Consider the following 12,042-nt stretch of genomic DNA (forward strand, 5'->3'; position numbering starts at 1 on the left):
ACATATGTATACACAATTACATACACAACATAGTTGTGTACTGTAGTAGTTCTTAGAGGCTTTAGTTAGTGTCACATTGTGATGAGTGCTTGACAAGTGTATAAGTAGTCCTGAAAAATTTGTGATCTGAGGGACAATGGACAGAGCAGGAGCGGAATGTAATGTATAAGTGATCTTGATGGTGATAGGAATGCAGCTATTCCATATTAGGAACCAGATATTCTATGTTGTAAAATGTATTTTAGACTTGAGAGGAAACAAACCCTTCCTTCTGTGCAAGAGGACTACAGTGGAGGTTGAAGAGGAAAGGGAGTGTGATGTCTTAGAAGAGCTCATGAAAGGACAGAGCAACTTAGGACCAGAAGGAATTCAATGAGTGCAGAAATGAGAAGTGTAGTGAGCAGGGAGAGAGACTAGACAGCTAAAAGTACTGCAGTTAGAGAAGTACTGGAGAAACCTAAAAAAATGAGTAAAACTTATTTGAATCTCAGTCCTTCAGTTGCATCTCATTATGTAGCCATCTCCTAAATACTTTTAGGAGGCACAAATACATCTTCCTTGTCATTAAAGTTTCTATTTTAACTTTTTAATTTCAGTACCTTCACAGAGTTCTGGTTGCAGAAGTCAATGCCCTTCAAGGAATGGCAGCAATAGGCCAGAGACCTTTACTTATGGAGGTAAGTATAGAAAAAGTAAACTACTGTTCGTTGATGGTCTTGGTGGATTTCATATACCGTCAAGCATTAAGCTTTACTATGAAAGCTTGTGGATTTGAGTCCTAACTATGAGTTAGTAATTCCTGAAGGAAGGGGGGGGGGGAAAAAAGACATTAAAATTTCATTAAAATTTGGTAAGATAAACTACTTCTTAATGTACTGTTCTCTAAACAGCAGACATGGAATCTGGTTTCTTTTTTCTTGAACCTTTTCCCTCCCCATTACTGATAACAATTGTAGCTCCCACCCCACTGTACAGAAACCAGTATATATTGATGTCAAGATTGGCTGTTGAGAAGTACAGTCTGTAGCAGCCAAGTTCATCTTGCCTTTCTCTCACAGGGGATGCCAATTTATTTCTCCTTTCTTCTACACAGCTATAGTTTCAGTGAACTTGGAGTTTAATTATTTTCTGAGATTCTTGCCATCTTTTAAATTTAATTGAAATTGGCTGAATGGATTTGAAAGTTGAAGGAGAATTGACTCAGAATAAAATGGGAAGAAAATGCACAAATAGATTTTTCATAGTTGTTTTTGTTTAAAGTGTATGTTAGGAAATAATTTCCCTGGTTAATTTTTTTTTTTTAATTACTGTGAGCTTGAGACATTCATGATGGAAAGGCCTTGTGAAAATCAGCTCAGAAATGGTTTGTCCCATCTTGTTAAAATGATTAATAGCAGCTTGTTTTTGATAAGCTGAAAACTTACCCTTTTTTTCTTTTTTTTTTTTCTTTTTTTCCCCCAATATCTATTACTAATAGATAAAACTGTCATCTTGAAATCTGTCTTTGCCACTAACTCTTTTAGCATATTATAATTCAATTTCTTTGTCATGGGTGTTCAGGAGATCAACACTATCCTGCAGTATGTAGTGGAGCGGAACAAGCTGCTGCAATGCCTCCATGCTAAACGGCATGCTTTAGAGTCATGGCGACAACTGGTGGAAATTATACTTACTGCCTGCCCCCAGGATCTCATACAGGCTGAGGACAGACAACTGATTATCCGCGATCTGTTGCAGGATGTGCATGATAAGGTAGTGCTACACTGGACGTCAACTGTCTCCTTGAACTTTGTAGCTGTATCTTCTTGCGTGAAAGAGAAACTATGCTTCCAGTAGCATTCTTGATTGTAATCCAAAAAAAATTTGTCTGCTTTTAGTATTCTTTTTAGTTTTCTGATTGCTACTATACTAAAGTTGAATGCACTGTGGACAGAGGGGATACTCTGTATTCTTGCATAGCTACTGCCGAACTATGAACCATATATTGACAAATTCAAAGACACACCAGTATAAATCCGGTATGATGGTAGTCTGGAAAGGATGTGTGAAAAAGAGACAGCCCTATTTGATGAGGAACATAGGAGAACTCATCTGGAAGGGATGAAGACAAACAGTACTGAAGTTCCTGATTTACTGCATTTAGATAACTCACTGCAAATCCTACTGCTGCTTCTTTTAAAAAATGAGAGAGTTGAATGAAGCTTCAGAGTAGAAAAAGTAAAGATTTTACAATTAGAACAGCTTTTGGAAATGCGAGAGTTTGCTTTGTCTTGAAATATTTAAAGTCTAGCTGTTTTACTGCTGAATTATAATAGTAATTTTTGAGACAGACTAGGCAGTTACTACTGACCCAGCCATTCTCAAGGACAAAATTTAATGAAGGATCCTTGTATTGTTTAGGCTGCTGCGGCTTTTTTTTTTTTTCTATTTATTGTGATTTATGCTGTTTGTAGTTTTCCTGATTAGACAAGCTGTGTTTTGAGAGATATATGTGAAAGTATTATATTTTTTTCAAGCAAAAGGTAATTTTTTGGATTTCTGTTGTTGTTGTTTCCATTATTTTTTTTGTAGGAGTTACCTAAAACCTACTTTTTAGTGGAGTGCTGGTTTTGGTTTTTTTGTGAAAAAAATTTTAAAAATGGGTAACAAGGGAGGCCTTTGCTAGTTGAAGGAATTTCAGACTCTTCATTTTCTCTAATACTTAATTTTTAGTGAAGATTTTGTTAATTTGAGAAAACAATTATCATTCTTTTCTTTTGAAAATAATTGATCTCTTGTATTAAACAACTATATTGCTTAAATGGAAAGCTCCTTGAGTGTCAGTGATCAAGATACCAGGTTTACCTTTTAAATGGTGAACTAAAATAGTAAATGCAAACTTCTTGTTAGTGTTTCTCCACATTGTCTTAAATGCTCCTTTGATGCTTATTTCTTTGATGCTCACCCCTTTGAGTTTTCTAAATTGTATCTCCACATTCTTAATGAAAATAGTTTTCTTTAAAGAGCTGTAAAGCCAAAAGGGTGTCAGTTGTTCTCTTCCTACCTTAGGTTTAGATATTTAACTAATAAAGCAACTCAAACATCAGCATGTTCCTTCCCTTTTCCCCATCCATATTTAATTATCATCCTGCCTGTGATTTGTGTAAATAAAAAAAAGGCTAATGATCTTCTCAATTAAAATGTGTTCAACTCATCTTTCTGAAAAAGTTTCTGACACCACTGATTTTGATTTGTTTTAAATAGTGCCATGTTAATGAAATCTTTATGCATACATAAATGAAATAGCTGTGAGAGGCTAAATTAATTGCTTTAATAGCTCATAAAATCAGACACTTTTTGACTTCATTTTTTTCTTTTTTTTTTTCTTTTTTTTTTCTTTTTCTTCTTCTTCTGTATTAAGATCCTAGATGATGATGCAGCTCAGGAGTTGATGCCGGTGGTGGCAGGGGCTGTGTTCACCCTGACTGCCCACCTGAGCCAGTCTGTGAAAACCGAGCAGAAACAGCCACTTGCACTCCCCATGGCAGGACAGTCCCAATATGTCTTGATGCTGGATGGTTCTTTTACCTCATCACCTGGCTCTGAGAGCATATCCATGGGTTTTGCTTCCATTGGTGACTCCTCCCTCCACATCATCTTAAAAAAACTGTTGGATTTCATTTTGAAAACAGGTGTGTTGACCTTTGCAGTGCATGTGTGGGAATTCCAGCCACCAAGAGCAGAAAGATGGACTGAGCTACTTCCTGTTACTGCAGTGAGGATTTTTATTACAGTCAGTTAGGTGGATCTTACATGATTAATATAAATCTAAGTGATGTTACTAACAAGAAAAAAATTAATAAAGGCATATTATTTTTTTAAACTGAACAACAAGCAGAAGACGCATAAATTTTGCCACTTTTTGGGAGCAGCATGAACTTGCTGAATTGTCACAAATACACTTTTGTGTGAACAGTAGAACTCTGACTTAAGGAATCTGTTTTATTTATTTCTGCAGCATTGCCGTAGGAAAGTTAAATTAAGTACCAGTGGAAGATGGTGTTACAGAATTTACTTTTATTTGGTTTTAATTATGAATGTTTCTCGTGAACAGGTGGTGGCTTCCAGAGAGTGAGAACACACCTTTATGGATCACTGCTTTATTATTTGCAGATTGCCCAGAGACCAGATGAACCAGACACTTTAGAAGCGGGTATGGTCCAACTGTATTATGGAAAAGAGGAAAAAAAAAAAAAGGTTATTTAACCCTGAACGGTACAGTTTCTTCATGCTGAGCTGTCTTCTGGAAACAGATAATGTAGATAGAAACCATCTTACTCCAAGAGCCTCTGAAATTAGTTGCTTATGCTAAATGATGCAAATCTTCCTCTATTCTGGCCGGTCTAGCTACATATGCATTCAAAATGTATTGTTCTGGATGAGGATATTAGACTTGTGACCTCCAGCACTAAAGAAGATATTTCATTTGTGTTGATTTAAAGTTATGCGTCATAGCTACAAAATTGTCAAAGGACTAGAGATTACTTAGACCTACTTGAGAACAGTTACAACTGTAGAAATGTATTGCCTCCACATCTGTGTGTACACTCATACAAGAGTGATCCTATTTAAAAGAGAAACAACCCAAAGATTTTTTAATATTCTTTCTGTTACTTTAGCTGAAGACCCCTGAGGGGGAAAACAAACAAAGAAACAAAAAAGCATCACCTCTACCCCCCAAAAAATAATAAAAAAATAAGCCAGCCAGAGTTGGAGCTTAACCAAGAGAACTTATGGTCAATATCACACTCTCTCTGTTAATGGCTTAAATACTTGATTTGTCAGTGTTTCTAATCATTATTTCATCTTAGAGCTTGGACAAGGATTGAAAAACAAACTTGGGGCTAGTAGCTGTGCATGCAGACTTTTACTGCTATTACTTGATCAGCATTTTGACCTACAGTAGTAGAAGTACCTTTGAATTTGTTATGACCCTATTGTAGTTTATTACTGGCTTTGGATTTGGCCCTTTCCCACTTAAGTTACCTTGTTTACATCCCTTCAAAACTGAGTGTTTTGGTCCCAGTGAAAGTTCTTAGGCCTAACAGTCTGCTCAAAATGATTCTAAGATTCAATATGTCTAATGCAGAATATATATTTGCAAGGGTGGTGTATGTATACAGGCACACACATTTTTTGTGCTGGCTGGCCTGTGTGTGATATTCAGGAAAGAATGGATTTGTAGGAAAACATTTGCACTTCAGTCAAAAACCTGATCCAATGTTCAGGGCATTTGTGTTTTAAGATAGAGAATGCTCTGAAGGATGTAGCCTCAGCTGTAATGTAGCTAACCTGATGCTAAGCTGTCCATCTTCGCATTTTTCATTTTTTGTTTTACTTCTTTTTACAGCTAAAAAAACAATGTGGGAACGTCTGACAGCTCCTGAAGACGTGTTTAGTAAATTGCAACGGGAAAACATGGCAATTATTGAGAGTTATGGGGCAGCTCTCATGGAGGTGGTCTGTCGTGATGCTTGTGATGGTCATGAGATAGGCCGGGTAAGTAAATCTGTTTCTTTGCAATCGCCGTTCAGTTTGTTTTAAAGAACACTTTACTACTGTGCAGAAAAGGGAAATTTAATGAGGTAGAACTAGAACATTTTTTGTAGGTACTTAATCTCTTTCACGTTTCTGTCCTCCCACTCATCCTTCAAGCTGTTGAAAGTAGGGGCATACATGCATATTAATTTTTTTCTCAAAGAAGCTATGTGTCCTATTGTTTAAGGGTGGCAAGAACTGCTGCTAAAGATTGTAGGTATGAACTGCTGTGGCATTTATTTGTTATTTATTTTTAAATCATGGACTTACCAGTTTATTTTCCCGCTCTGGGAAGGTTTGGTGACTTCAGGAAGAAATATTTTCTGATATTAACTTCAGTGGACAGGAATCTAGTCAGAATGCAAACTAGTTTTAAATAGCAATTGTGCTTGTAGCAATATTTCATTAAAATACTTTGGAATAGTTCAACAATATCTGAGATATTTTGTTAGAGTAATAGAGAAAAGGTAATTGCCTCATACTATACTAAAATGTCAAGAAATCTTAAAATATTTTCCACATAAAGGATTGTGATTGTAGTGCAGAAATGCATTCTGCTTTTAAGAAGCTGTTAGAAGGAACTGCTTAGCATTTCATGTTTCCAGGTATTTGTTAGAAATCTCACTGATCTCATAGATTTAATTGTTTTGATTTTTCTTTTTTTTCTTTTTCTTTTTTTTTTCCTTCCCCCATCCCAGATGCTGGCATTGGCTTTGCTTGATCGTATTGTTTCAGTAGACAAGCAGCAGCAGTGGCTGTTGTATCTCTCCAACAGTGGCTACCTGAAGGTGCTTGTGGATAGCCTAGCAGATGATGATCTGACTCTTCAGAGCTTGCTCACACCTCAGCCCCCTTTACTTAAAGCGCTGTACACCTATGAGTCCAAAATGGTAATAGTACTTCAGAAACAATTTTGTGGTATGGTGGTGGGGTTTTTTTAAATATAAGTTGTTTGTCTATACTTCACATTGATTGTACTCAGAGATACTTTATTAAAATAATATTTGAAATTATGTTAAAATCAAGAGATAAAATAGTTATAATAAGTCTCATTGTGCATCTCCAATACTCACCCTTCTCTTCTCTAGGCATTCCTCACTAGAGTAGCTAAAAGTCAGCAAGGGGCATTAGAGCTGTTGCGGTCTGGAGTAATTGTGAGGCTGGCACAGTGTCAAGTGTATGACATGCGACCCGAAACAGACCATCAGGGGTAAGTGTTGGTTCCCTGGCTGATTTTGAAACTGTAATATAGTCTTGGAAGGATATGGTGTCTTTTTATAGCCACAAGCTTTTGAGTGTATATTCTTTTTGTGTGTGTTTCTTTAATCTATCAGTTCAGTTTAAAACTACATTTTATTGAGTGAAAAATTCCAAATAAGCGGGTGTGAAGTTGTACTTGCATGTCCAGTTACTTAGACTATGTAAAATCTTATTTGTTTGATACCTCAGATAATTATAATAATAATTCCTATTATTATTATATTATTTAGACTGTAATGTTTGAAAAACAGCCTTAAGTGTAAATTTATTTTGGGGGCTTTGCAGTTAGTGAACAAAAAGTGCAGAGTTTGTCCTCCCCCCATAAAGCACTAATGAGTGAGCAGCGAAGTAAATGACATTTCAGCAATATTTTATGTGTTTTTAAGAAAAAAAATTAAAAATTACAGTTATATATTGCTTGATGAGTTTCTTGATGTGTTGTCATGTTGTTAGTCATTGTGAGATGACCGAGAGAAGATCTCAGAGAAGGAAACTGCATATTTAGGGGAAATCACCTTGGCTGATTTCAAACCTTGGTCCTTGCTTTAAATTTATGGTTCTTAGTGACACACTGGGGGTTCAAACACTTTGGAAGAATTTAAGACTTAGACAAGTACTCTGTTTAAAAGTGCCAATGAGATGTATAAGATTGCATGGAACCTACAGGGCATTTGTAGAAGATGGTATATATCGGTTGCGTTAGAATTAAGCACACCTCTTCCTAAAATATTTGAGAATATTTAGTTTTACATGTAAGTAGAGAAAACACGTGTCATATTTCTACAACAAAGTAATCTGATTTAACGTAGTATGGTACAAAGAAGTAATTTTCTCTGCTTAGAGAAAATGTCTGGCAGCAGCTTTCTAGGTAAATTGTAGCAGCTGTGTATCATAAATTTGTTGCTTTTCCAAATATAAATTCAGTTCAGGTACAGACCTATTATTGAAATATGAATATTTGCAGATTCTTGAGGGTGATTGTAGGCTGAGGCTCTGCCTCACTAGTGGGCTTCAATTTTCTTACACTGTTTATCTTTTTTTTTTTTTTTTTTTCTTTTTAAACCTCTTAAGAATGTATGGAATGAGAGATCCCCCAGTCTTCATTCCTGCTCCAGTGGAACGTTACCGCCAGATTCTTCTTCCAGCTCTTCAACTGTGCCAAGTTATTCTCACATCCAGCATGGCACAGCACCTGCAAGCAGCAGGACAGGTAAGTTCTAAAAGATGCTAGAGTATCGCAGCTACCGCTCATTCAAAGAAATTATGTGTCCTTTTACTCTGAAAGTAAGCTTTTTTTTTTTTTTTAAATCCCATCCTCACTGGCATGGGAGATCACTTTAAAATTCTCCAAAAGTTAAAGCATTGCTTCCTCTCTGCTCACTGCTAAATCTTGAGTCATTCATATTTTCCCTTTTCTTCTTGTGGTACAGGTTTTGCAGTTCCTAATTTCCCATTCAGATACTATCCAGGCAATCCTGAGGTGTCAAGATGTTAGTGTTGGATCTCTCCAGGAGCTGGCCTGCCTGACAGGAATAATCAGCAAGGCAGCTTTGCCTGGTAGGAACTGCAGTTTTGAAGTCTCTTAGCCCCATCTGCATGAATTTCAGGCTTTCTTTTCTTTTCTGTAAAGAAGTAGTAAGACATATAAAGGAATATCTACTACGATACAGAATTTTCTTGTCGTGTAGAGCTCTGGGAAAAATAAAGAAATGTTAAATAATTGTTCTTGAAGTAAGTATGGTGGATTTGCAGTGGACATATTGCCCTTATCGATATGCATTTGCCTTCCCAATTTTCTTTTCATTATGCTACCTGAGAGTAAGTACTTTTTGTCTTTGAGATGACTTGCAAATGGTAGTGTTCAAAGTGTGTGTGGTATTTTTAAAAAGAATTTTCATTCAGCAAATTCTATTACTGAGGAAATGAAGACAGAAAATTGTTTGCATACCCGTATCTTTGTTAAGGTCCTCTCCATTTTTATTTATTTGAAAAAGAAAGCTTCCAGGGAGAAGCACTGTGGATTAACGTACTGATATTTCTCTTGGGTGACTTATCTTCACAGAGGACTGATAATTATTGTGATGGATATAGTGATTTCTTCTGCATGCTAGAAGACTTGCTTACCATTTCAAAATAACGTCTCTATTTTGATTTAATGGCTTGCTTTGTTCAGGAGAGATGTCTGACTACAATAGAAAGAGGTGCAGAGCTGTAGGTTGAGCCCAAATGTTTCTTTGCTTACAGCATACTGAGCTTTGCACAACCGCTGCAATTTTCATGCTAAGCTACATGCTCTCGTGTACCTGCTAGTAGCTGCATTCATATCTGAATGTTTTCCTCAAATAGTGTGCAAAACAGAATTTGTATGTTTGGCTGAAATTTTTCTGATCAATGCTTGTATTTAAATGGATTTACTGCATAAATCTGTTTTCTTTCAAAAAAAACCAACCACCAAACAGTTAATTTAATGGCTATACCTTTTATCAGGAGTGCTAAGTGAGATGGACATTGATGTTAATGAAGGGACGCTGATGGAGCTACAAGGACATATAGGCCGATTTCAGGTAGTAAAGTTGTATATTTAACACTTGTCCTTTTAGAATTGTGTATGTAGATGAGTTCCTGGTTATGTACTCTGAGTAGTAGCAGTTATAAAAGGGATGTTTTCTATCATTAAGAATAATGTGTGGTGGTTTGGGTTTTTTTTTGGCAGGGTGGGGATGGTTTGTGTAAGTGTGGTAGTTTGTGTGGTGTGTGGTTTTGGTGCTTTGGTTTTTTGGGGTTGGTTCCCTGTCTCCCAACCAAGTAGAAAAGATAACATTTGGCAACATCAGAGTTGTGTCAGGGACTCTTGCCCTCCCTGGCTTAGGATTCCACTTATGTGGAGGAGAAGAAGAATTTCAGGTCAACACCAAAGTATGTGAAGTAATGCAGAAATACTGTTACCACTTTTGCCACAAGCATGTCTTCAGCTCAACAATTTGGAGTCTCAAGCATGCTACTGTTTTATTTCTTTCCTCCCCTTTTAAAAATAACCCTTAGAAAGCAGAATGAAAGTCCCGATAGAGTAAGTCTTGCTCAAAAGCTATCACTGCAGACCTCTTTACAGCTCAGCATTCAGCATCCAGCAACGTTTTTGAAGCTTTGTCGCTCATGTGAGCGAGGACTTCTGTAAAGAAATATGTAATTGAAAACTATCTATAGAAAGGGCTGCCCTATCAGATACTTCTGGTTGTAAGAGAAGGATGTGTTCTCTAGACACTTAGATAGTAACTATTAGGCTGACCAGCCTGAAGCAGAGTAGCAAGCTGTAAGCGATTGCTGTAATGCTGGGGTACGCTGTATTCTGCTGCATCATGTCAGCAAGAAGTTCCCGTGGGAAAGCAGAAAGTTGTTTGTTTTTTTTTTTTTTTTTTTCAATAAGAAGTTTTAATTAGTTAGTTTGAAACCTGAGCTGTTCTGAGCAAAACTGTGTGAATCAGTCATCTGTTATTGCAACTTTTCTCTCTAGCTTGTCCTGTTATTTTCATCACGTAATAAAAGCATTTAAGTGTACTCTTCCCCAAAAGTAATTACCAAAAAATCTTTAATCTTTGATATCTTTTTTTGCCATTCCACACAAAACTGATATACGGTATGAAGCACTTTGGTGATCTTAACAGCCACATGTAAACTAAAAACAAATTTATTGATGCTACTTCTTTGTATGAAACTATTGAATTGGTTTTTGCACTCTACTTTCATGGAGCTTATTATCTTCATATCTAGATTTTGTTAGTTTGTCTGTATAGGTAAAGGTGTTTTAAGTGGGTATTGGTAATATTGATGCTAGTCAGTATAATAGTCTGGAATAGACATAAGACAAAGTTGTACACTTTTGAATTGCATTCATTTCTCAAGAAACTGTTTTAGGGTGCCATTAATTTATTAATTGTGTTTTAAAAATTTAAATTTCATTTACAGAGTTTTATCTGCATTGCTGTCTTGCTAATGTGTTTTAAGGGATATGTATCACTTAAGTGTAAAGAATCGTGCACTTCATTTGTTGAGATATTAATATGTTCATTTTTTATGGCAGCGCCAGTGCTTAGGACTTCTAAGTCGGTTTGGTGGTTCAGACAGACTACGTCAGTTTAAACTGCAAGATGATAACGCAGAGGGAGACAGAGTGAACAAGAGGGATGAAATCGAGTTGGCCATGCAACAGGTAAGGACACAAGAAGCTGCTAGAACCTTCAGTCTCAAATTGTGATTTCTTACCTGCTGTGCAGATTTGTTTAGTTGTCATATTTTCATATGATATTGGTAATGCTTTACACTGTTTTTAGTTTGGTATGAGATCCCACATTTTATTTCTATTTAAAGTAAACCTTGAAAATTTGTTTACTTAAATTTGCATTAGCAAATAGCATTATTGTTTTGGGTACAAACTCTGTGAACTTCAAAGCCTTAAATTGATGAGAAATTTTCAAAATAAAGGCTGGGTATAGAGGGCAATGACTAACACTAAGTTAGAGCCAAAGGGGACTTAAAAGTGACCAGAAATTTTAACTAGCAGGTTTGGGAAAGAGGCCAGCTTGCAAGTCCTAGACTTGAAATAGAAGAGAGGCTGTAACTGCTCAGAAAAGAGAATCATCACATTCTAGTGAGAAGAGAGGGAGCAAAACATGTTGTTTATTGACATTTATCCATTTAAAATTTAATGCTCCAAAGCCTGTAGATATTGTAACTGACATGCTGTCATATTTTTTGGCAGATCTGTGCAAACGTGATGGAATACTGTGAGTCACTTATGTTGCAAAGCGCCCCCAGTTTTCAGCACGCTGTTTGTCTGTTTACTCCTAGCCTGTCAGAATCAACCAACCGAGATGGGCCTCGTCAGGGTGAGATTTTTGGCTTGATATTTGATGAGACTGAATGGTGTGACATTTGGGCCAGTAGGAAATAATCATAGAATGGTTTGGGTTGGAAGGGACCTTAAAGATCATCTCGTTCCAACCCTCCTGCCATGGGCAGGGACACCTTACACTAGACCACGTTGCTCAAAGCCCCATCAACCTGGCCTTGAACACTTCCAGGGATGGGACATCCACAACTTCTCTGGGACAACCTGTTCCAGTGCCTCTCCACCCTCACAACGAAGACTTCTTCTTTATCTATCTATATCTACCCTCTTTCAGTTTAAAGCCATTACCCCATGTCCTG

General features: G+C 36.7%; 1 protein-coding gene across 2 annotated transcripts in view; it reads left to right on the top strand.

Moving 5' to 3' along the window:
* The window catches only part of NUP205 (nucleoporin 205), a 54,735-nt gene that overhangs the window by 36,569 nt on the left and 6,124 nt on the right, over positions 1 to 12,042 (top strand). For both annotated transcript variants that reach the window (XM_075057997.1, XM_075057998.1), the window contains 12 exons: positions 597 to 677; positions 1,561 to 1,752; positions 3,401 to 3,671; positions 4,094 to 4,192; positions 5,390 to 5,538; positions 6,276 to 6,467; positions 6,666 to 6,787; positions 7,909 to 8,047; positions 8,268 to 8,394; positions 9,325 to 9,401; positions 10,916 to 11,044; positions 11,594 to 11,720. In XM_075057997.1, coding sequence (XP_074914098.1) covers positions 597 to 677; positions 1,561 to 1,752; positions 3,401 to 3,671; positions 4,094 to 4,192; positions 5,390 to 5,538; positions 6,276 to 6,467; positions 6,666 to 6,787; positions 7,909 to 8,047; positions 8,268 to 8,394; positions 9,325 to 9,401; positions 10,916 to 11,044; positions 11,594 to 11,720 — 1,705 coding nt within the window. The remainder of the gene's footprint in view (positions 1 to 596; positions 678 to 1,560; positions 1,753 to 3,400; positions 3,672 to 4,093; positions 4,193 to 5,389; positions 5,539 to 6,275; positions 6,468 to 6,665; positions 6,788 to 7,908; positions 8,048 to 8,267; positions 8,395 to 9,324; positions 9,402 to 10,915; positions 11,045 to 11,593; positions 11,721 to 12,042) is intronic.

Source organism: Buteo buteo, chromosome 26 (genome assembly GCF_964188355.1).
Source record: "Buteo buteo chromosome 26, bButBut1.hap1.1, whole genome shotgun sequence".
Lineage (NCBI taxonomy): Eukaryota > Metazoa > Chordata > Aves > Accipitriformes > Accipitridae > Buteo > Buteo buteo.